The 27260-nt window shown below is 29.1% G+C and overlaps 3 protein-coding genes across 3 annotated transcripts; all 3 read left to right on the top strand.

The window, feature by feature from the left end:
- The first annotated feature begins 1011 nt into the window (after positions 1 to 1011).
- LOC109806003 (E3 ubiquitin-protein ligase RDUF2) lies at positions 1012 to 2337 on the top strand. Its single transcript, XM_020368329.3, has one exon. It carries the CDS (start codon positions 1108 to 1110, stop codon positions 2071 to 2073), a length of 966 nt encoding a protein of 321 aa, XP_020223918.1. The 5' UTR covers positions 1012 to 1107; the 3' UTR covers positions 2074 to 2337.
- A 7710-nt stretch (positions 2338 to 10047) lies between these two features.
- LOC109806448 (zinc transporter 11) lies at positions 10048 to 12257 on the top strand. Its single transcript, XM_020368859.3, has 2 exons — positions 10048 to 10748; positions 11702 to 12257. The coding sequence occupies exons 1-2, from the start codon at positions 10130 to 10132 to the stop codon at positions 12091 to 12093; spliced, it is 1011 nt and encodes a 336-aa protein (XP_020224448.1). The 5' UTR covers positions 10048 to 10129; the 3' UTR covers positions 12094 to 12257.
- A 6578-nt stretch (positions 12258 to 18835) lies between these two features.
- Positions 18836 to 22672, top strand: LOC109806430 (laccase-2). Its single transcript, XM_020368826.3, has 6 exons — positions 18836 to 19310; positions 19396 to 19547; positions 19653 to 19897; positions 19981 to 20109; positions 20240 to 21211; positions 22336 to 22672. Exons 1-6 carry the CDS (start codon positions 19173 to 19175, stop codon positions 22464 to 22466), a joined length of 1767 nt encoding a protein of 588 aa, XP_020224415.1. The 5' UTR covers positions 18836 to 19172; the 3' UTR covers positions 22467 to 22672.
- Positions 22673 to 27260: the final 4588 nt, after the last annotated feature.

Genomic DNA, 27260 nt, shown 5'->3' with positions numbered 1-27260 from the left:
ATCCACATTAAGTTTTATCTTGGTCTTTATGTATTATTTTTTATTAATGTGAACTTTTGATATTTATATAAATTCCTCTACTCTAGTAATTTTGAATAATAATTAAATATATTCTAAATATTGTTATTATTTTTTATTAATATTCAATTTTTTTTATATAATTATAGTTATAAATGTGTCCTTAACTTTTATTAGAAATATGATGAAGTTTGGTAGGATTGTCGTGTCGTGAGTGATAAATTTTTTTTAAAAAAATATTTACTATAACTTGTTAAATTGAAATAAGACAACGTTAATTAATTTACATATTTCATAATATCTTTTTATCATGATATTGATATAAAATATTTATTAAAATATTTTTTTTAAAAAAATAATTAATCACTTTTAATAAAAAAATTCTCTAACCTATTATTATTATTATTATTTATTTACAAATTTCAAATTCAAAACCTTCGTTAAAAGATTTTAACTAAATTTCACAAGAACTGCAACTGAAAATTTAAATAATTAAAAACACTCTGTAACATTAAATGAAAAGTTAAAATACGAGAAAAGTAAAAAAAAAAAAAGAGTAAATAAGAAATAAATCTAAATAGTAAGATCTAGCATGCATAGATTTAACAATTTAAAAACAAAAACTATAAAGTTAAAAATCAAATTAGATATAATTAATTTAGTTTAAATTTAAAGTAGAATAAATCAATTAATTTATTTTGAATTGCTGAGCTTATGGAGTCAACTTAATCCCAGTAATTTCTTTATTTATGCATGAATGTAGGTGCATTGTTGTAGTTCGTAATCATGTTGTGTGAGTGAGTGGCTTAGGTTGGTGCGAGTGATGGTCATGTCACTTCAATAATCAATTAATATATTATTTAATTATTAATTAAGCAGCTCTGATCCTAATCCAACTCCAAGTTTAAATCACACGAGCCTCGAGGCGTATTTATTAATTTATTTGTTCCAAGAAATGAAATTACATAGTATTTTCCAGCAGAGCACATAGCCGACGCGGTCGTTACTCTCGCTCTTTAAAAGGACGCTCTCAATTCCTCACCCGCTTAGTAATTAAAATTTCTCATTTTTCTCTCTCTTTTAGCCAAAATGAACTCAGACACGACGTCGTATTGGTGCTACAGCTGCACCCGTTTCGTTCAAATCATCGACCAAAGCCACGTCGTTTGCCCGCACTGCCAAGGCGGCTTCGTCGAGAAGGTCAACACCGCCCACTCGCCCCTCGCCGCCGCCCCCAGGAGGCAGCCCTTCCGCCGCCGCCGCCGCAACGCCGCCACGCACTCGCCGTTCAACCCTGTCATCGTCCTCCGGGGACCCGGCGACGACGAGGACAGCAGCTTCGAGCTCTACTACGACGGCGACGACGGCGCGGGGCTCCGACCGCTGCCCTCGACCATGTCGGAGTTCCTCCTCGGATCCGGCTTCGACCGCCTCCTGGAGCAGGTCTCTCAGATCGAGATCAACGGCCTCGGGAGGCCGGAGAATCCGCCGGCGGCGAAGGCGGCGGTGGAGTCCATGCCGACGGTGGAGATCACGGCGGCGCAGGTCGAGGCCGAGATGCACTGCGCCGTGTGCAAGGAGGCCTTCGAGGCACGCGCCTTGGCGCGTGAGATGCCGTGCAAGCACGTTTACCACGCCGATTGCATTCTCCCGTGGCTCTCCATGCGAAACTCGTGTCCGGTCTGCCGCCACGAGCTGCCGTCGGACCAGGCCTCGCCGGAGGGGAGAGGCGCCGGCCAGATCGAGGAGGAGGCGGCGGTCGGGTTGACCATATGGAGGCTTCCCGGCGGCGGATTCGCCGTCGGGAGATTCGCCGGCGAGAGCCACGTGCCGGTGGTGTACACCGAGGGGGAGAGCGGTGGAAATTCGAACGAAGATTCTAGAAGAATCTCTCTGGCGGTGGGAAGCGGAAGGGTTAGAGAGAGTCGTGGAATTGGGAGAATTTTCCGCAATTTGTTTGGGAGAATTGGGGCTTTTACTAGAAGCCGAACCCTTTCAACTTCCTTCTTCAGTAGAAGAAGAACAACTAGTAGAACTTGGGTCGTGCAGAATTGATTCCGCTGAAGCTTAAATAAAGCTTTCATTTTTGGTTGAAAATTCAGATTCCAGATTCTTACTGTAAATAGCATAGAACAACTGGGTACTATAGTTGCAACTACTTAGAAGTCTTAATTTGTTTGATGTTCATATGTTCTATTCGCATATTCTTTGTAAGCATTGTTTTTAGTTTCATGTCTCATGTTTTCCCAATTTTCTGATGAGTGTGGAAGCAAAATCTTATGAACAAGAGCAAAATGCCAAAGTGATTGTTAGCAATCATTGTTAGTGTCGTAGTCCTCTGAATTATTCCAAATTCAGCAGAGCAGAAGGAATGGCATACCAAATATTTGTGTCATTCGTATTGTGGTAACAAATGGAATTATGGTAATGCTGGGTTGATAATGATGATGACACCTCGCAAACCCATGCGTTTCATGAATGAATTCCTTTTTGCTGCACTTTTTGTTTTCAACAACTTAATGATGGGCCTGGTTGTCAAAAGATAAAGGTTATTTCTTACTTTTCTTAACTTTAGTCTTTTGGCTATGAATGAATGTGCTGTATCCGCTAGCTGTGGGGTTAACTCCTGTTCTTATCTTCTTGCATGCCCTATTGGTTTTCTCAATTGTAGCCTTAACCTTCCTGTGCTGAAATTTTTACAACTTTTCTAAAAGATTAAAGTTAAACATTTTTCACTAATTGTACTCTTGGGGTTGAATGTGACAACTGTCTTGCACTCCAACTTGAGTAGTCAATTCTAAATTTAGGCACGCCTGGTTCTGGCCTTCAGCCAACTAAAGTTGAAGCTTTCTTTACCACTATATGTTGCCCTTGTTTCTGCCAAACACTGTTTTCCCATCTTTGACCCACAAGGCTAAAATCTATATTATTTTTTAACAAAAACATAAGGGCTAGCTTGACACGCTATGTTTATAAACAAGTTATTACATGAAGATCATTTCAAATCTTCATTTATATTATAGGGTGGATGAAAATGAATTCAAGGAACAGATAAATTGAGTAAATGAAAAATATCAGAAATAAAGTAAATTTAGAGATCCTTTGATTTAAGAGAAATTTGAAAAGAAGAAAATAGGACAATCAATTTATTTTTTTATACTTTTTTTATGACGATCGATTTTCCTTTCCCTTTTACATTAAGACAATCCATTGTGAATGAAAATAATGAATTACTTTTGTTAAAAGATGTGATCATTTTTTTTCACGTATTGAATTCACATTTTTTTTTTATTTCTTTACTTATTATTTCTCATTTATCAAACACACTCATTTTTCTATATTTCACCTATCTTTTTTCCTCTTCCTACATATTTTCTCACCATCAATATGCATCCAATCAAAGTGTTCAAGCCTTTTAGTACTATCATTACACTTGAATTTTAAATATACAATGTGTGGTAGAAACAAATTCTAACACATTCTTAATACACATTATTATTAGTTAATATTTATTTAAAATTACAAAATCAAGAAAGAGAATCAACAAATCAGAAGTGATATTGATTTATGATTTGTAATCAATTTTAATTAACAGTAGAGACTAAATTCAAAAGAGAATATATTTCTATCATTTTCTTTATATATCAGAAGAAAATATGGATTAAATCTGAAACTAGTTGATTTCTTTGAAGTTCTTTATAATGATGATGAGAAGATTGTATATTGAATAAGCCAGGCAACATATTGGTTGTCCACTCTCCCTTTGGACTAAGTCAACATGGATGAGGGGAGACTAAGAAGAATCCGTCCTGGATTGGCTAGTTGAGGAGGAGGGGTGTGAATCTTTTGAGGTTTTTTTTTTTTTTCTTTTTTTTTTTTCTTTCAAAGAAAGGCATACAATCTGAAGGGCTTCGTAAAAAGGTTTTAGTCAATGAGTTAGCTTGGTTAGGAGAAAGTAATTCCAACTTCTAATATCCTCGAAGGTGTGTGGACCAACAACTTCCAAGCTGAAACTCAATCATACAGAAAATAGAAGGGAAATATGTGTGTCAAGGACCAATCGAGCTGCGATTAATTTATTTCATATCAAATCCTTAAAGTCAATGACGAAACTACGTGTGATTCAATTTTTTTTAAGGAGAGAAAAGAATCAAAAGAAATGAAAGAGAATTTATAACATATATAAAAATAATTGTGTGGTTTGGTGTATATATTTTTTTAGATAATTTTATTTTTTAATTTTTAAATAATAAAAAATAATATAAAAATTAACTATTCTTATAAATATAAGATTTGAACTTGAGACCTTTAAATTTGAGGATAAATCATAATTGATCTAACAAATATTTGTAATATTTAAATATTTTTATAAAATGAAATACTTTCATCTCACTAATAAGTAATAATTGCTTTAATAGAAAATAATATAAAATTTGTAATTGTTTGACAGAGTAAAATTTGATAAAAAAAAATAGAGAGAAATTGATATTTAAAAATTGTATTTTATAATAATAATTTTTTTTATATAAAAATATATTATTTAGACAATTATATTTTTATCTTTTACTAAATATTCTTAAATATATATTAGACAATATTATAGGGTAATTTTATTCAAACATTTTGTTAAAAAATATTTTCACACGAATCTGTTTATAAAAGAGTGAAAATAAATTCACATAGAGTTACTACAATTTTCTTTTACAAATCTACTTAAATCAGCTGATTCAAACACTTTTTTTTTAAATAAATTAATAATCTTTTCATTTCTCCTTTTTTTTTTACTAAATCATCTCCCCAAACGTATTATATAAGTGTAATTCTAAGGACAAAGGGGCTGCCCCCACCCCCAATTTTTTTGAATTACCTTGTATGTATACTAGAAAAAGAAAACCCAAGCCCCAATTTCTACACATAACATTCTACCAACACTTGAAATGGGAATTTCTACTATCAAAACATCTTCAGAAATTTCCCCTACCCCTTTATTCACAGTTAGTTATTTACTTCTAAAAAAATATATTATAACAAAAAATCTTTATATTTTATTTTTATTTTTTAGTTTAAAAAATCTTTATTTTACATATTTAAGAAACATCTTTAAATTTAAAAACTTTATATGCACTAACGTATAAAAGGTATTTCATGCCTTCATATATTTTATTTTTAAAAATAAAAAAATAAAAATTAAATTTAATATATGAGAAGACAATTAACAATGAGTGCGAGTGATTTTGAATATTTAATTAAAAGGTATAATAAAAATTAGATTAAAATAATTTTTAGTTCTTATAATTTGAAAGAAATATTTTTATTCTTTATATTTATCTTTTTAAATTATTTTTAGTTTCTATAATTTGAGATAAAAAAATTTAGTTTCTAAACTTGTCATTTTTAATCTTTTTGGTCTCTATTGTTATTTTTTTTTGGTAAAGTTGTCTTTTTTTTTTTTTTTTTTTTTTGATATGGTAGATATTTTTAATTTTTTGAGATAAAAAAAAAGTATCTTAACAATAGACATTGCAGGTGAGGGTAAAAAAAAACTAAATATTAAAAGACTTAATTTAAAATAATTTTAGCAAAATAAATTTAACATAAAATACATAAAATTGAATTATTATCTCTAACAGATCAACATGAAAGAAACATTACAAACAAAATAATGACAATGGTTAAAAAAATTAAGAAAATGGAATACATGACTAAAAACATTTATCTTAAATTATAGAGATTAAAAAAGACAAGTATAAAAATTAAAAATATCTATTTTAAATTATAGAGATTAAAAAATAAAACATAGGAATTAAAAAAGTATTTGAACCTAAAAATTAAATAAAAAAATGTTTTAAAAATTATAGAAGAAAACTGTAAAAAAGTGTATACCAAATAAATATTATAAATTACAAAAAAAAATCTTAAATTTGAAAACTCTTTACAAAATCTAACGTATTTTTTTTTAACGAATTTAGTATATTTTTAGCCATATTTTTTTTTATTAAGCTGATATTTTATTTTTCCTCTTTATCCGTCCCTGCTTTAAGTAGAAGAAGAATCTAGTTCTTCATTAAAACCGTGAGAGCACAATGATAGAAAAAGAGAAAAGAAAACCTAGCCATTGCGAGGAGGCAATTGCGAACAAATTAAATTGATAAAATTACACCTTGAATTATTATTTTTTTAAATATAAATTTAATTGATTCAATAATACAATATATTATACTTATAATTATATATATATATATATATATATATATATATATATATATATATATATATGAAGAATTTACTTATTTCAAGAGTAAATTTATTTATATTTACTTCACTTAAAAACATGTCTACATCAAATTTTAATGATTTAATCATTAAATTAAAAGTTCTTAATACATAAATAATAATTATCAAAAATGCATTCATATTTTATTCAATTTATAAAATTATTAATCTACATTATACTTTTAAATATTTCTTTTGGCCACAGAATACTTGATTAAGAAATAAATTTAACTTCAGTTTAATTGTTTAAAATTTAGATTTTTTTTAAATATTTTTTTGGTTGAAATGGAACACATGAGAAAATATTTTAGAAGTTATAAGTTTCAAAGGAAAAGTATTGCTCTAGGATGCACAAAATTGTCGCTCTAAGTAAGAAAAATTGACTCAAAATTACTACAAATTCATTTTGAGCAAGTAGACAAAGGACACCCATGGACGTTTAACTTGGACACTCAAAGCAAGCAACATGAGCGCTTTGAGCAACTAGACCCAACTTGAAAACCTATAAGAAATTATTATAAAATTAGGGTTTCTTTAGGTCTATGTATCAATTCCTATTGTAATATATACATTTTCTTTAGTACAATTCTAAAGAGATTAGAGAGGTTTCTGTGAAATTAATTTGAGAATTACATAGTTCTCAAAGATTTATCTAGAGCTGTAATCTTTAGTTATGAATGACTAAGTTTCTTATTCTTAAGGATTGAGGTAACTAGAAACTATGTAAATTCTTCCTTTTTTTCATTTGATAAAAATATTATTTGGTTAATTATTTTTCTATTATTCTTAATGTTTGTTTTGGTTTGATCAATCAATGTATGATTTATTAGAATTAATTGAGGTTGAAATACCCTTTTAAAACTATGATATGAAAAAAACACTAATGACATTTATTATCAAGAAATTGAGATAAACCTCATCGTTCGACATTTAGTCCCTAATCTTAATACATGATTGTTTAACAAAAATTACCAAGGAATTAAGATTTTTCTTAAATAATCTATAATTTCTCACCTAAGAAATTATGGTTTAAATATATGGGTGAGTTGTTGAGTTGACAATTTAATTACAAATTGAATGAAAAAGTTATAGAATTTTAGATAAGGAAAATTAATGAATTAATCTCCGACTAATTTTATTATAGATTAATTTCATCTAAATTATTGTTTTCTTTTAATTTCTACAATTAAATATTTCTTTACATATAATTCAATTTAATAAATTTTTAATTTATCTATTTAGTTTCATAATTACATTAAATAATTATAAATGTAAGTCTCTATGAATCGATAACTTTGGACTTTTATCCTTTTCAGTACTATGTTAATTGTTATACTTGTTAAATGTATATTAATAAATCAAGTCTGTAAATTTTTTAAAAAAATTAAAAAATTATTTAATATTTTATTTTATTAATTCAAATCAATGTATTAAATATTTCTGTACTTTTCTATCAATTTAAATTAGAAAATTAGAGTATCAAATGATTTTTAAAATTTTTAAAAATTTGTAAAGTTAATTTATATATTAAATTTTTTTTTAAAAAAAAGTAGGAGATATGAGTACAATTTTGTAAGACCTTATTGAGTGTCAAGTGTAATTTATGCGGACTATTATTGTTGGTTTTCTCAAGTCTGCAATGGAATTTTTGTAGCATAAGCTAATCTCAGAATTAAATGTCTTATTTCAAACTTTGTCGTCTTACCTTGTCATGTCACTCTCATTTAGATCACTAACAAGGTCATCTTAACTACAATCTTGAATCTTGTTGTTCAAGGTAAGAAATATTGACTAAGTGCCATAAATTTCTCACCAATTGATTTACATAAATCTAACTTGTGGAAGAATTTTGACTTCAAGACGGACCGTTCTTCAGATATAATTAAATCACCCATTATATTATAAGATATATGTTTTTGTTAGGTGCATGGTCATTTTTCTGCAGCGTTTTTCCACTGTATTATTAGTTTTCTTTGCTACAAAAAACTTAAAACCATCAAGTACTATGCTTTTCTAATGTACATACTCGCTAAACAATTCATAAATCCAAATTCCTATTTGTGCATTTGAATTAGTAGTTGACTTTGTAAATTGATAATTGGCTATTATTCGTCGATAATGATATATGTATCTTATCACTTGTTATAATAGTAATATCATTTTATCACTTATAAAATTTGGTATACTTGTCGTAGTCTAATCAACAACATTTTGTTTTTCTTCTGAAATCTAATCAACAACATATATATATATATATATAGAGGAGTTATAATTACACCGATGTAACTTTTACAAAGTATTACACCGCTCAATAACTTTATATTAATTATGAATTTTGTAAATCTAACTGTTAGATTAAAAGTTCATATTACTTTATACATGTATATTAAATTTTGTTAAAATTGAACAACAACTTAAAGGTAATCAAAGTCTTTATATTATAGTGTATTTTGAAATGAATATATTACATCAATTTTATTTTATAAAAATAAAGTATCAAATCATCTTGAATTAATATAAAATTTTGTATAAATGATCTAATTAAATAAATAAACTTTTAATCTAACGATTGGATTTATAAAATTCACATTTAATATAAAGTTATTGAGCGATGTAATACTTCGTAAAAGTTACACCAGTATAATTATAACTCCTCATATATATATATATATATATATATATATATATATATATATATATATATATATATTATAATGTTTCATCTTAAATAAAATTTTCATTAAACACTATTAGAAGTTTGGGTTCTCTTATATCAGTAATTACTAATTACCCCTTTGATATTGAATATAAGTTAAAAAAACTGACTAATATTGATTAAGAAAATTAATTAATTAGCATCATTTAATTATATTAATCTCATTTTTAAAAAAATATTTTTCTCCTAAATTACATTTTAGAATTTAATATAAAGAAATAAGAGTTATTAATAATAAATACTTAGTTAAATGAAATATTAATCTTCTCAATTTTCGTTCATCACCTCTGTTTTGTCTCATTTATTCTAATTAAAAAAACGACAATGAAAAGAATATGATTGGGGGTATATGTAAAACATTTTGAAAAAGTCTCAAAATGAACTATATTAATTTTTTTACAAATTATTCAACTATTATAATTTAAATAATACATTTATTGAGAGGATAAATTATTTTTGTAAAATTATATAAAAAGTGATATATTTAAGATAAATGAATTATAAGGTTAATTTTGTAAAATTATTATTTATTTTTTTAATTTATTAATTTTTTTGTCAGCGTAAATAATCTAAAATAACATTTATTATGAGATAAAAAAAAAGTATTTTATTTTAGTATAATACTTCCTTCGGTCTTTTATATATACCTCATGTAAGGAGATGCAATCACCATTTCAATCATAAAATTTAAAGAGCATTTTTGAAATAAAATTTAATTTTATGATAATATTAATAAAAATTAACTATCTTAATTGTTTTATTAGTTTTATAAATCATTTATTTATTATATAATAAAAGGCATGAAGGAGTATTATGATAGATTCTAATCAGATGATTTTAAATATACTAGTATTTTACTGCTTAATTTTTTGATTGCATGCATGCTGACGCAAATCCTGTGTAGTACAAGTTCACAACTCATCCCTCGAAAATGCAGTACAAGTACAAGTGTAATACAATTGTCAATTGCTGTACCAAAATCATGCTCAATTTAGTAAATGAGCACAGATATATATATATAGATATGAATACAATATATTGAAACTAACAAGTATATATTGACACGATTAAAGCAACAAGTGAGATTATTTAGATATCAAATATATCCATAGTCACTACTACATGGCTTCATCCAACCTCAAGTCAACGTTCCTCGTTTTGTGTCTCTTGGCCTGGCTCCTCTATCCGATCAACGCTCATGGAGGAGGCAGTGATCACGAGGATGAATCTGGCAGTGAAGATTTGCATTCGAGGGATCTGAGAGTGGTGAAAATATGGTGTTTGGTAATCTTCTTCGTGAGCACTTTCGTTGGTGGTGTGTCTCCCTACTTCTACCGTTGGAACGAGGCTTTTCTTCTTTTGGGGACTCAGTTCGCTGGTGGGGTTTTCTTGGGAACCTCTTTGATGCATTTCTTGAGCGATTCCAATGAGACCTTCCGAGATCTCACCACCAAATCTTACCCTTTTGCCTTCATGCTCGCTTCATCCGGATACCTTCTCACCATGCTTGCTGACTGCGTCGTGGTTTTTGTCACCACCAACAGCAAGAGGGAGGCCAAAGTGGTGGAACTCGAAGGAGGGGTAACACCCCAAGTCCAAGAGCATGATGACCATGTCCATGCCAGAGTGGAGACAACAAACCCTGTCTTGTTGAAGACTTCTTCTGTCGGAGACACCATTCTGCTCATCCTTGCACTGTGTTTCCATTCTGTTTTTGAGGGCATTGCAGTTGGAATTGCAGGTTTTTCTTTCCCTCACCTAATTAAAAACAAATCAAAAGTTCTTTTTTTCTTTTTTTCGGTGAGAAATTATTACATGATCCAAAAATTCCATGTGTTCTAGTCTTGATTAGTTTCCAATGTAACAACTTAATTTTATTTATGAGAAAAAGTAAACGATGCCTAATTATGTGTCACATAAAGATTAATCAAAATATCATAATGATATAGTACTATGTAATAATTGAAATTAGAAACCTCTTCCGGTAAGAAAAAAACATCTTAGGATAATTAACCTAGAGGTTGCTTAAGTCCAAAACATTCTTAAAATGTGTTTCTCCTTTCTCTCCCATGATTCCTAGCTTTTGTACACAACACTCACATGTTAAAAAAAAAATTTCAACGTCAAAGAGTGATCAATTGTCCACGCCCTTCTTTATAAAATTAGAGATAAGCTAGTTATATTCCTAATAACTCGACACGTAAGGTTTATAGTACAGATAAGATTAACTTTACATTGACTTAAAGAAATGAAATTAATAAGAATGTGTCGTTAAATATCAACATGTAAGAAAATATACAACTTTTCCATTTCAAGTAGGGAAGAATTTCAAAGATCAGAAACAAAAACACATTAGTTATCAATACGAGCATGTATAAATTATCGTGGTATGAAATCATATAATATTTAGAACTTAGAAACACAGTAGTATGAAACTATGTAATAATTTTACCTTTTCATATACAAAACTTCATGATTACTTTCAAATAAGGAGTAAAATAACAATCATTTTCTCAAATCAAATATGCCTTACTATTTTCACGTTGTTTATTTCTTGCACAAGCATTTTTTTATTACTATTTATTATTGGGAATTCCAATTCTATTTCCTTTATTATGATTATGTTTATGATACTTGAAATTCAAATGAATAAGAAGTAAACTTGTTTAACATATACATACATGTATAATTAAGGTACTACGACAGACGCATGGAGGAACTTATGGACAATATCCTTGCACAAGATATTTGCTGCGATTGCAATGGGAATTGCTTTACTAAGGATGTTACCTAAGAGACCCTTTTTAACAACGGCAGCATATTCTTTTGCCTTTGCTGTGTCTAGCCCCATTGGTGTGGGGATTGGCATTGCCATAGATTCCACAACACAAGGACGCACTGCAGATTGGATGTTTGCTATATCTATGGGTATTGCTTGTGGGGTTTTCATCTATGTTGCCATCAATCATTTAATAACCAAAGGCTTCAAACCGCAGAAGACAACACGTTACGACACTCCCTGGTTTAGGTTTGTCGCTGTGCTTTTTGGTGTAGCTGTTATAGCAGTAGTCATGATCTGGGACTGATCCATCAATACGTTTCAATTCCTGTTTTTCTTTCTCCATTAATGTTGTCCTACGAAATTGTGCGTCTGATAATTATGATATGGATGTACCACTGTACATTCACCATCTTTTATTAAACCTTCATTTACTATTTTTACTGAAAATTTTAATATTTGTTCCTTCAATCAGGCGAAATTATTAATTATTAAATTTTGAAAATTTTATAGTCTACGAAGTAAAACTGGTAACTAATAATAATCGACTAAAGATTTTTTTAATATTTATTTACAATTACTAGGAAGATAATTAATGAGACTGTATCTTCTATGATTATTAGCGTGATGGTCCCCAGACTTGCTTTTAACTAAATTAATTTTATAAAATGAAATCATTCAAAATCAAGTTTGTAAGACCTACACTCAGAGTACTAGCATATCATTTAACGAGGACAGCAAAGGATGCACTATATTGGATAAAGAGACAAATGGAAAATTGAGCACTTAATTAATGTTTGTTGTGTTTAGCCTTTAGGTACTCATTTCTTATACCTGGTTTCTAATACTGATCTATGTAAGCGATGCAAATTCCATATTTGGCTTGAAAGAAATTAAAACATAATTGCAGACATTGATCTCTTTGACTCGTACTGGTCAAAGACAATATTTTCATATCAAGCTGCAACTTTTGTGCAGGCATTTCTACATATAGAAGTAGAATCTAGAAATTGAATACGATATCGGGGAGCCATTTTTTGCATATCATTTTTATAATGGTGAATAAATTCAAATAACTAATTAGTAGTGGAATTATTGTGAACGAGAATAATATGTGATGAAAGGGGATAATTGACTACTCAAGATTATTACTATTGTTAGTGTCTGTGTTTGTGAGAGATTAAACACAAGGGAAAATCATATCTTTTGCAGAATGTAGAATTGAAAAGTTTCCCTGACGCTCTAGCTAATTGAATTTTTGACCTCTTCACTTCGTCTCTTGGTAACTGAATTCACATTGCTACAATTTCGTCTGTGACTAGCATGAATGTCATGTTATGAAAGAGGAAGACTGATAAATGAAAGTAATGGATTTTAGACAAATAATGGCAATTTTTATTTTATTTTAGTATACAATAATAAAAACCACAAATATTTTTTATAAAACAATTTTTTTATAGGCTGTAAGAAGCAATTTATATGCTCGAGTAAGATAAACTATTATACACAGGAAAACTCTCTTTCGATCAACGTATTTAATGCAATATTTACATATTAAAACTCAAGCTTAATATCCCTAATTAAACTTATGATACATTCGGTTATAAATAATAATGATTCTATTATAATTGTTTTGTATCTTTCTCATCATATGATATTATCGTGTTATTTTTTTGACACCAAATAATTTCAAATATAATTTATGTCATATATAATTAATGATGAAAGATTTGTTTACTTTAAGAGTAAGTCTATTTAGATTTATTTTGTTCAATAACTCACGATTTACATCAAATTTTAACGATCCAATTGTTAAATTTAAAATTTTTAATGTATAGGTCAAGTCTGTAAATTTTTTTAAAAATTTGAAAATCTTTTATACTTTATTTTACTAATTTAAACCAACGTATAAAATGATTTTAAAATTATTTGTCAATTTAAATTAATGAAACAAAGTATCAAATGATTTTCAAATTTTTTAAAAACTTGCAGAGTCAATCTATATATTAAAAACTTTAAATTCAACAATTAAATTATTAAACTTTGATATAAAATATAAATTATTAAATAGAGTAAATTTAAATAGACTTACTCTAAACATATCGTTACTCATAATTAATAGATTGCGGTTAATATTAAGAGAAATTAATTCTTTGGCCCATATTATTTGAGAGGGTATCGGTATAATTGTAATTATAATTTTATTTTATATTTTATATTTTTAATAATTTATTTAAATAATATTTATGATATTTTATTATTTAAATTATTTAATCATTTTATTTTTATTTTATATGTTTTAATTTTATTTGTAATAATATTATTATATATTTAAATAGTTTAATTTTAATAATTTTTTGAAGTATATTTTTGTCTTTTCACTTTAAATTTTTGAATTTCTATATTGTAATTTTAATAATTTTTTATTTCTGTTATTTATTATTTATTTTCTTTTTTAATGTTTAGGCTTTAAAATTTATTTATATAATATTTATGATATTTTATTCTTTCATTTTTTTTAAGTTATTTAGTCATTTTATTTTTATTTTATATGTTCTAATTTTCTTTGTAATAATATTATTATATATTTAAATAGTTTAATTTTAATAAATTTTTGAGTATATTTTTGTCTTTTTACCTTAAATTTTTAAATTTATATATTATAATAATTATTTATTAATTTTTTTATTTTTTAATATTTTATAATATTATTAGAATCTTATAATTTTAATCTTTATAATTTTGTCTTACTTTTTATTTTATAAATATAATTTAAATTATTTATTTTATAATTAAATTATTATTTTTAAAATCTTTTATAAGTTTATATAAAAAAAATATACTAAAATCTCTCAAATCATTGAAAGTACGTAACACCTCTGTAATATTAATTACTTTAACTACTAGTATAAATCTTTTATAGTTTAATTTGGGCCGGGTCGAAATAGTGATATTAGACTTAACGAGACAAGCTAATGTGGTAACTAATCTATCTCTAGCTATGTGGATCAACACTTTCCTTCCTCGCCTAATAAAAGAAAAAGTTGGTCAAATGTCCTCCTTAAATGTTAAATTTGGTCTCACTCATTCAATAAGGTATTCAGTACAATCACCAACCACCAGGCAGATACCCAATGAAATCGACTCCTTCACTCTTCCCATCCACTCCTAATGTAATAAATTCATCTTAATTATTCACATGAAATTTTAATTTTAAAATTGAAGAATATTAATGTTATCTAAGTCGATCTTGTCCAAAATAAATTTTTTAAATTTCATTTAATTTAATATGACACAGCCAATAATATACATATAGTTGCATTTGCATGAGTAACTGTTATAGCAGTAGTCATCATCTGGGACTGATCCATCAATCCATCAATACATTTCAATTCCTGTTTTTCTTTCTCCATTAATGTTGTCCTACGAAATTGTGCGTCTGATAACTATGATATGGATGTACCATATATTGTACATTCACCGTCTTTTATTAAACCTTCATTTACTATTTTTACTGAAAAAATTAATATTTGTTCCTTCAAATCAGGCGAAATTATGAATTATTAATATTTAAAAATTTTATAGTCTACGAAGTAAAACTGGTAGCTAATAATAATCGACTAAAGATTTTTTTTAATTTATTTACAATTAGAAGGAAGATAATTAATAAGACTGTATCTTCTATATATGATTATCAGTGTGATGGTCCCCAGACTTGCTTTTAGAAGTGATAAGCGTGATTATTTACAAAATAATTATGTTTGGTAATTATTTTAAGTTAAAAGTTTTATATTAATTTTATTTTAAACTTGGTTTTGACTTAATCCAAGTATAAATTATTTAACCTCACTTTTAACTAAATTAATTTTATAAAAGGAAATCATTCAAAATCAAGTTTGTAAGACCTACACTCACAGTACTAGCATATCATTTAACGAGGACAGCAGAGGATGCCCTATATTGGATAAAGAGACAAATGGAAAATTGAGCACTTAATTAATGTTTGTAGTGTTTAGCCTTTAGGTACTCGTTTCTTATACCGGGTTTTCTAATACTGTTCTATGTAAGCGATGCAAATTCCATATTTGGCTTGAAAGAAATTAAAACATAATTGCAGACATTGATCTCTTTGACTCGTACTGGTCAAAGACAATATTTTCATATCAAGCTGCAACTTTTGTGTAGGCATTTCTACTAGGGGTGAGCAACGGCTGGGTTTGGTAGGGTTCGGGTGAAAAATGTCCAACTCGTTGTAAATTGACTTTGAAAAAATGTGACCTATATCCGACTGACTGAGCTTTCGATTTGAGGCGGTTTGGGTTGAAACGGATTTGGATTTGAATGGGTAGGTACAATCGGGTTTGAATTTTTTTGTAAACCAATTTATCTTAACGAAGATTAAGCTTAAAATGATAAAAAAATATTTTTTAAAATAGTGTATAAAAATATAATGAAGGTGACAATAGATGGTGTAAGTAGATTGGTAGATAAAACATTTACAAACTAAAGAAGCAAAAATAAAAGATAACAAAATTCATAGTTGTTACATGCAAAAGAAATCTAAAGTTAGATTACAAAACTCATAAGAAATCACAGTCGCACAAGTTGTACTCAAAATAGAGATAAGAAGATGGAAAAGAAAAACAAAGAAAAAAGCAAAAAGATAACTCTAAAAATGGACTAGTGTGTTGAGAAGTTGAATGAGGAAGGATAAGACAAAATAAATATCTAAGTTATGAGAAAAAAGAAATAAAAAGTTACAAATTGATGACTATATTATACTTAAAATAAAGACTTTTAAGTTTGGACCATTGTTGTTTAGTTATACAAAAGTAATAAAAATTTAAACTTATTTCATTTTTGGTTGGGTTCGGTATTTAGCAGATTTAAAAATTAAAAACCGAACCCGCCCAATATAACCCGTATAAAATCAAAATTTTAACCTGATTTACCCATAAAACCTGCCCGAACCCACCCAAAAGCAATATTTTTTATCGGATTTTTTGGGTTTGGTTCGGGTCTTGATTTAATCACTACTAGAATTTCTCTTATTACATGCAACTTTTCCTGCGAATTTTTATGAAAAATTAGTAGGAAACGTTGTTTCTGCAAATTTTTCTGCAAAATTTTATCTGTAGGTAATACTTCCGTGGATAATATATTTTTTGCGAATTTTAAAATTTGCAGGAAAATTTCCTGCGAAATTTCTTGCGAAAAAAATTGCAGGAAAGTTTCTTGCAAAAAAAAAAATTGCAGGAAAGTTTCTTGCAAAAGATATTTCGCAGCAAAATTCGCAGGAAAGTTTCCTGCGAATTTTTTTGCAAGAAATTTTGCAGAAATATTTTTTACGAAGAAAATTAAAGAAATTAATATAAATTCTATCAATAATTTTTCAACTTTCAAATGCTCACAATGAATCGCAGCAAAATTCGCAAGAAAGTTTCCTGCGAATTTTTTTGCAAGAAATTTTGCAGAAATATTTTTTTACGAAGAAAATTAAAGAAATTAATATAAAGTCTATCAATAATTTTTCAACTTTGAAATGCTCACAATGAATTCATCTGAAACATTTGTTTACATGCCTCCAACATGTGATACATAATCTTTTAAATTCTAAGATTGTAAATTATAAGCTTAACACTCAACCATACAAATCAACTTGTAAGATAAGTGTTGCCCCCAACTTATATACTCTTTAATTACTTTATTTTCAATCAATGTGGGACTTGAAGTTTTTTAAAAATATTAAACTTATAAATTTAAATATATATATTTTTTATTTTTCCTGGGGATTAAAATTTACAGGAAAATTCGCAGGAAAAGTTACCTGCAAATTTTTTCTACCATTTAGTAAACATTACTTACGAATTTATTTTTGCAAGAAAATCTGCAAGAAATAAAATAAAATTCTTACAATACTTTCTACAAATTTTTACCATGGAAAAAAATTTCTATGATTATTAAAATTGTAGCAAAATTTGTAAGAAATATCTGTAAATTATTTTTCGCAAATAAATTTGCAAAAAATTTCTGCGAATATTTTTTTGCAGAAAAATTTGCAAAAAATTTCTGCGAATATTTTTTTGCAAGAAAATTCGCAAAAAATTTTGCGAATATATTTTTGCAAGAAAATTCGCAAGAAAATAACATTTTTCTAGCAGTGAATGCTCACCCCTAATTTCTACGTATAGAAGTAGAATCTAGAAATTGAATACGATATCGGGGCGCCATTTTTGCATATCATTTTTATAATGGTGAATAAATTCAAATAACTAATAAGTAGTGAATTATTGTGAACGAGAATAATATGTGATGAGAGGGGATAATTGACTACTCAAGATTATTACTGTTGTTAGTGCCTGTGTTTGTGAGAGATTAAACACACAGGAAAATGATATCTTTTGCAGAATGCAGAATTGAAAAGTTTCCAGACGCTCGAGCTAATTGAATTTTTGACTTCTTCACTTCGTCTCTTGGTAACTGAATTCACATTGCTACAATTTCGTCTGTGAATAACATGAATGTCATGTTATGAAAGAGGAAGACTGATAAATGAAAGTAATGGATTTTAAACAAATCATGGTAATTTTTATTTTATTTTAGAATACAAAACACAAATATTTTTTATAAAACATTTTTTTTATAGGCTGTAAGAAGCAATTTATATGCTCGAGTAAGATAAACTATTATAAACAGGAAAACTCTCTTTCGATCAACGTATTTAATGCAATATTTACATATTAAAACTCAAACTTAATATCCCTAATTAAACTTATGAAACATTCGGTTCTAAATAATAATGATTCTATTATAATTGTTTTATATCTTTCTCGATATTATTGTGATATTATAATTGTATAGTAAACTTTATAGAATATGGAGGGAATAAGAGAATGAAAAATAAACGAGTGTATTGCGAGAGATAAATTTGTTTACTTATAATTCAAATTTTATAATTTTATGATTAATTGGGTTGACTTAATGAGATCATATGGAGACTTAATTATTTATTCTTCATAATAATCAAATTCACATTAAAAAAATGTCTAGTATAGCTGGTGCACAAGGGAAAGAAATTAGTGAGTTGGCCATTTGGGGGAGTATAATTTGGGCATGTCATTGGGACAAAACATTTAATAACTACGTTAGTGGCACTCCAATAATGAAATAGTGAAGGACTCTAAATGTGAACAAATTAGAAAGTAGGTGTAGAATCATTCCATTCCTCTTCTATAGCATGCTTCGTTGTGTTGTGAAACCTAATGAAAAACCAAGATACCTAGTGGACCAAATTTTCCATTTCTACAAATATAATTAGCAAGTCTCAAATGCAATTAGTTTCACACATTTGGATTCTGGCTAGAAACACATTGCTGCAGAAAAAAAATGATTAGCGCTATTCCTTCAACAGCAGCATTCTTTGTCGCTTCCCTCTTTGTCACTAGCTTCCTTTGGACCTTTCCTCAGGTTGTGCTGGCTGCTACTTCAAACTATGAAGGCGTTACTAGGCACTATCATTTCAATGTACGCATTAGCATTACCTAGTTGTTTTTTTCATATCTGTTACACTTTTTTTTTTTTTTTTTTTGTTTATTACTTCTGCATGCAGATAAGGCTGAAAAACGTTACTAGACTGTGCCACACAAAGAGTATGGTCACAGTAAATGGGAAGTTCCCCGGACCTCGTGTTGTTGCTAGAGAAGGAGAAAAATTAGTGGTTAAGGTGGTTAACCATGTTCCAAACAATGTCACCATCCACTGGTATACATTTGATTTTGTGTACCAATTAATAATTAACCTCTTGTTGTGCCTTTTCTAGCTTGTGTCTCCATGCATGCATATATATGACACCAAATGTATGTATAGGCATGGAGTGAGACAACTACGTAGTGGATGGTCGGATGGAGCATCGTACATAACTCAATGCCCCATACAAAGTGGTGAGAGTTATGTGTACAAGTTCAGCATGGTAGGGCAAAGAGGAACTCTCTTCTGGCATGCACACATCTCGTGGTTAAGGGCTACTCTCTATGGACCCCTCATCATCCTCCCCAGCCGCAACCAATCTTACCCATTTGCCAAACCCTACAAAGAAATCCCCATCCTCTTCGGTACATGCACAATCAACATATTTCTTTTATTTTATTTATTTTATCTGAAAAATAATGTACGCTCCTAAAATAATTGAGTATAGGAGAGTGGTGGAATGTGGATCCGGAGGCTGTCATTGCACAAGCCCTTCACACAGGGGGTGGTCCTAATGTCTCTGATGCTTATACCTTTAACGGACTTCCTGGGCCCCTCTACAATTGCTCCACTAACGGTGCACCCCTTTAATAATTAAATATATTGTTTTTTATTATTATCATTGTAGCGATGATTATTCTCCGTCCAAAACACTAAGGAGTTCTAATAATTAATTAATAAAAACTAAACTAATTATGCATGGACAGATACATTGAGGCTAAAGGTGAAACCGGGGAAGAGATATCTTCTACGTTTGATCAACGCTGCAATGAACGATGAATTGTTTTTCAGCATAGCAAACCACAGCATGACCATCGTGGAAGCGGATGCTACATATGTTAAACCATTCAACTCCGACATCATAGTGATTGGACCAGGACAAACCACAAACGTAGTGTTGGAGACAAAACCTGAATACATAAACGCCACATTCTTCATGCTAGCGAGACCATATTCCAATGGTAGGGGCACCTTCGACAATTCCACGTTAGCTGGCATTCTAGAATACGACAACGACACCCCTTTTTCGAAGTCACATTTGAAAAACCTTCCCCACTTGAAACCCAACCTTCCCGCCATGAACGACGCATCGTTTGTTGCCAATTTCAGTGGTAAATTACGCAGCTTGAACAGTGAAGAGTACCCTGCGAACGTGCCCAAAAGTGTTGACAGGAGCTTCTTCTTCACGGTGGGACTTGGGACCATGCCATGCCCGAGAAACCAAAGGTGTGAAGGGCCTTACAACAGAACAAAATTATCTGCTTCTGTCAACAACGTATCTTTTGTTCTTCCTTGGGTGGCGATTCTTGAGCAACATTTCTTAGGGAAGGGTGATAATGGTGTTTATAGCACGGACTTCCCTGTAGTGCCTCCGAGAGCCTTTAACTACACGGGGAAGCCACCGAATAACAGCATGGTGAGGAGTGGAACGAAGGTGGTGGTGATACCCTACAACACGAGGGTGGAGGTGGTGTTGCAGGACACTAGCATTTTGGGTGCAGAGTCTCATCCGTTGCATCTTCATGGGTTCAATATGTTTGTGGTAGGTCAAGGTTTTGGGAACTTTGATCCTAACGCAGATCCTCACAGGTTTAATCTGGTTGACCCCGTTGAGAGGAACACCGTTGGTGTGCCTTCTGGTGGTTGGGTTGCAATACGATTTATCGCTGACAACCCAGGTATTCTTGTTTAATCATACATATTATCTACGGCTTATATATAGATACTCCTCAAATTTTAATTTCTCATAACGTGGCCATATATTATTTTATGGCGATTCCTTGCGTGTCATTTGTGAGTAGAGGGTTTTGGTGCCCTCTAGGACAGCGAATCAGGTGATGCCACGTGTTCCTTTACTCCATGTCATCTAGTGTATTGAAAGTTTGACCAGAAATTAGGTAATTGGATCTGATCCGCCCCTGCACCATGATCCAACAAACCAACCCGGGTCCCAAAATTTTTCCATTTATAAGGACATGACATTTTCCTTGTCGGAATTGATCCCCTAGAATCCAAATTTTCAAAATGATTCTGGGGACCACATTGACCACCATGAACCGGTTGTGGTAGTACCCATCGAATCTCTCCTGCTCCCTAATGTCCTGCAGCGTCACGTACCCCAGCTCCATCCACGGCCTCAGCACCTCCAGCACCTCCGCGTGGACCCCACCCGCGTCGTGTATCACGAAGTGCGACTTAACCCCGAAGAACCGCACGTGGTACGCTATCCACTCCCTCACGCGCTGCGGGTTCAGGTCCCCGAACAGCGACGACCCGCAGTATAAGTAATCGTATTTTGGTTCCGACACGAATAACGAGGCGTTTAAGGTTCCCGATTTTTCGTGGAGGACCTCGATCGTGTCGGTGGTGTTGAGGCTGGCGTCGCCGCCGCCGGAGGTGGAGGCGCGGAGGATGAGGCTGCCGCCGGCGTTGTCGGCGTTGAGGGTGGTGTGCTTTGATACCTATTCTCCCAATTCAATTTATAAGGACATGACATTTTCCTCGTCGGAATTGATCCCCTAGAATCCAAATTTTCAAAATGATTCTAGGGACCCAGGTTGGTTTGTTGGATCATGGTGCAGGGGCGGATCAGATCCAATTACCCAATTTCTGGTCAAACTTTCAACATGCTGGATGACATGGAGTAAAGGAACACGTGGCATCACCTGATTCGCTGTCCGTACAAAGGGCACCAAAACCCTCTACTCACAAAGGGCACGCAAGGAATCGCCTTATTTTATTGGTCCAAAACAAATATAAAAAAAACACAGAATTTTGTTACATGTGTGTGAAATATTAATAGGTGTTTGGCTGATGCACTGCCACATCGATGTGCACATGAGTTGGGGGTTGAGGATGGCTTGGATTGTGAACGACGGCGAACTCTCTCATCAGAAGTTGCCTCCTCCGCCGTCTGATCTTCCTAAGTGCTGATCATATTTCAAAGTTGATGTTGTAGGATCACCTTCTTCCCTAACCCTACCTCTTCTTATTTGTCACGATGCTTATATTGTGGCTAAGAAAGGGTATATTTTGTAGCTTATCTATATATTTTGCCGCTCTATTTTGCCTTCTATTTCTATGTAAGAGTGAACCCTGAACTTAGGTTCTAATTATATATGCACTTTATTTTCAAATTTTTAATCCCTAAAATTTCGTTATGTTTATAATTAAGCTTTTTTGGTTCAAAATCTTTTAATTAAAATTTCGTTGCTAATATATTAATTTATTGTAAGAAGATAATAGTTTATTTTTCAATTTATGCTAGAAGGAAGTAGGAAAAAAAAGGTTATTTCATATATATATGAGGTGTTCGCCAATCCAACGTATTATATAGTTATGCGGCCGATAACTTCTTCATTTATGGTTTGATGTTGAGAAGAGTAAACTTCGGTCACCTTATAATGAATGAAAGCGATTCTCTTTAATTATATATTTTTGTACCAAAAGAAACAAAAAAAAATTATTTGGTCATTCTCTTGAATAATTCTTGCCAAGCAACCTTCAATGGTGATTTTAAGTTTGTCTATTGATGAAAGTGATGGTGAGACGTGACGGACATGTAGTATGGAAGCACGGATGAACTTGTAGCAATAAAAATGGTGTTCATATTAATAGTGATAACCAACATGGTAGTAATTAATGATTATGCCGACAATAACAGTGTTAATATTAGAAGTGATGGTAGTCACATCGATCTTATGTTGATTAGTGATTTGTTTAGATTATAAGATAGTAGCAGTAATTGTGGTTTTAATAATAATAAAAGTGATAATTTTTAATGATATTGATGATAAAATAATAATTGATTAGTAATAATAATAATGATAGTGATATTTTTTTTTTATGAGAGTTAAATTATTTGCTTTGCTAATTAAAAACTAAAAGTTTAAACTATTTTTTCTTTTTAGAATCGAGATAAAGTGTTTTAAAATCGAATTAAAAATCATTTGAATACCAATTTAGTTAAGCATCTTTTAAAATTTACATTTTAGACTAAAAACAGAATCTACAATCACCGAGATGCACACTCAAAGATGGTAATGTTATTTTCAAAGAATTTAAATTTAATTTGGATAATTTTTTTCATAAATACTTATATTAGAATAAATTTAATATATAGCAGGAATTAAAAAAAAATTATAGGTTCAAATCAACTTACTAGCTTAAATAAATTAATAATACCTGAATAAAGTATGAGAACCTAATAATAACAAGTGGTTCATCTATGTAATGCATATATAATTCCCTCTGAGCATGGTGTCTGTTTAACTCTTCAATGCAGAGAAATTATTTTTATAATTCCTCTTTGACAGTTCTGACTCAAATAGACGTACCTTTTAGTTTTTCAGGAAGAGTACATATATGGTCTTGACAAGAAAACAAAAATTATTTTAATGGAATTACATAAAATTGTAGATTAATTTAACTTAAGCAATATGCATTTCTCTTGAGGATAATGTTTCTGCATACCATTTTTTCACGATCTTTTATATCTTTTGTTTTGATAAAAAAAGAAAAAGAAAAAAAAGAGTCAATATATATAATTTTGATTTTATTATTAAAAAAACTTGAATTATGAGAAGAGGAAAGGTCTTGTTTAGGGTTGTTATTCTGCACATGTGTAAGTTCCCATGGTTTGTTTGGGCCTATTCGACAATGGACTGGACCTACAACATCATTATGGATTTAGTATTATCAGGTTTGGAGCATTTTTTTATATATTATAATTTCTGTGAAAACATTTAAATTTTGTTTAAAAAAGAGAAATTACATAATGGAACGAAGAGGAAATTCGTACCCATATATTTTGTTAGGAATTTTTCCTCTGATCAGTTACTTTTACTGAAATAAGCCTTTATATTAGACGTTTTGTAAGTTCATATTGAATTATATATATCCGCATAAAATAATATAGGTGATAGAAAAATGGACAGTGAATAAAATGGAAATAATAAAACCAATCACATACATGATACATCCAACGTCTCAATTAGGGGTGGGTATGCGGACCGGTCCGGCCCGTTTAAGGCCCGGTCCGCGAAGTCTGCATTTTTAATGGGCTGGATAAATTCGGTCCGCGAAATAAATGGACTTAAATTTTCAAGTCCGTATCCGGTCTGTGAAGCCCGCGGATAAACGGATAAGTCCGCGGGCCCAATTAAATCTAAATTGTTTAAATGAATATTGACTCAGATTTTGAATTTCTTTTCCTTTATTTAACCTATGAAAACATGAGAAAAAAAACATATAAAATGATATAAATATACTTCTAATAATAACATCAAACATTGTAAATAATAAATCAAAGTCTTAAATAACAAAATTTACACATTCTAAATTTCTAATAGAAATATTTAAGTCTCAATGCCTTTAAAATTTAAAGTCCAAGCATACCAACTATTAACCAAATATTAAAGCCTTACTACCTTAAAACTTTAAAAGTCTTAATATACAACCAAACAAATATAAAACATTTGTAAGTGCAAGTACATCAAAGTCTAAATACCTTAAAACATCAAAGTCTTAATTAATATCTTAAAAACAAACATAAAATATTTGTAAGTCCACATTTAAACGGGTAATCCGCGGGCTCACGGATTAAATTCGCAAAATCCGCGGACTTAACAGGCCGGACCTAAAAAGCCCGTATGATTATACAGATTAAAAAACATGGGCCCGTTATCCGTGAAGTCCGCGGACTTACGGACCGGTCCGCGAACTCAAGTCCATATACCCACCCCTAATCTCAATAGCAGTAATTTGGTTTCTTGGTTGGTATGAATATTTGGATGGATCACATTATGGAGTGCCATGCCATGCTCCAGCATCCCATGAACTTCTTTGACCAAATTGGTTTTTATCTGCTTTTAACTATCATTTTATTAATCGATAGTTAAAGAATAATTTAATGTACCTTCATTTATAAAAACATTTTATACTCACAATTAAAAACTAAATTCTAATAAAGATGTTTAAAGAATTTAAATATCTGATATAGAAGAATAAGAAGAAAAAAGGAAAAGTGTTAAAATTCCTATCTTCCTATAATGTGAGGTTACTCAACGAAAAGAGAAGGAATGAATATTTGATATTTTATAGTGAATCTCTACTCTCAAATTAAGAATGTGTTTGCTTTGTTGTTTACACAATGTACATTTTTTTTCTTCAAATGTCACATCTATTTGTTTTGAAATTATTTATTTTTACATTGAATTGAATCACATTTTTGACTAAATGTCCGTTGCTTCCAAAGCAACACCAAACTTACTTTTTCAAATTTCTAATTAATCATTATATATTAAATATAAATCTTTATCTTATATGAGAATATTTTTAATTAAGAACTTTTTTTAACAAGAAAGTTGTTAATATTTTTTTAATTATTTATATAATTCAATTTTATTTATTATAATTATTTATTAATTAAATTTTAATATTTGTAAAATAAATTATTAATAAATAAAATAATATTATATTATAATATAAATTATTTATCATAAATTAAAATATAATTTATAAATTTTAAATATCTTTTTTAGACAAATTTTAAATATAGTATATATATTTAAATATAATATTTAGTTTTATATATTATATAATGCATTACAAATTTTAATTATATATAAAAAATATTTAGCATGTGCAATGTACATGTTAAAATACTAGTTTATACAATTTAAATAGATTCAAAATTATATAATTTTTTTATTACCAAAAAGAAAAGAAAATAATTAAATGTTTACTTGCAGTAGTTATAACTTTTTGATTTTTTTGTTTTTAGATGCAATTTTTTAAACAAAAACATTCAAAATAGAAGGAAGTTGAATTGTTTAATTGAATTTTAACTCTTTTAACTTAAAATTTTTAAACAAAAAGTATTTTTTTTTAATTATTACTTTTTGTTATGAAGTTTGATTCTTTTATTTTCTTAAAAAGATTTGCACACTATCGTCGTATTAAAATAGAAATTATAAGATAAATTATATATATATATATATATATAACGTGTATATTAAATATACAAATTTCTAAATGATATATTTGTTTTAAAAAACTAATTATAAAATAAAATATAATTATTACAAAATTTAACACTTATATATATATAATATAATAAATGTAATAATCAATACTATATAAGAAAAATATAAATTTATTTAAATAGTTATAAAAATTATAAATTAATAACATTTATTAAATATTATTTCTTTTAATTATACTATTAATACAAAATATTTAATGACTTTACTAATAAATAGTTTTTATTGAAAAATTATACTTGATCGACTTTCTTTAATGTATTTCTCTACTCAACTACATTATTTTTCATTCATAATACTTAATACTTATATATTATATTTAATAAAGATAGTAATCAATACTATATAAGAAAATATTAGTCTATTTAAATATTTATAAAATACTATATTGATAACCTCAATTAGGTATTGCTTTAATACTTCTTCTTTTTTATTTTACATAAATATATACATATATTATTTTTAATTTGATTATCTTAAAATATATTTTGTAAAAAATTATTAAAAATAAATATTCTTCAAAATATACAATTAAACTTAGAAAAGTTCATAATATTTTTAAAAATAATGATTAAATATATAAATTAAGATAAATTATTAAAGTGTAACATATTTTTATTTGTTAAAAAATAAAAATGTGTATTTTGACACAAGAAGAAAACATGGTGTAATAGTTGCATTTATA

This window comes from Cajanus cajan, chromosome 10 (assembly GCF_000230855.2).
Source record: "Cajanus cajan strain Asha chromosome 10, NIPB_CcT2T_4, whole genome shotgun sequence".
NCBI lineage: Eukaryota > Viridiplantae > Streptophyta > Magnoliopsida > Fabales > Fabaceae > Cajanus > Cajanus cajan.
This window is presented reverse-complemented; position numbering and strand designations above follow the sequence as displayed.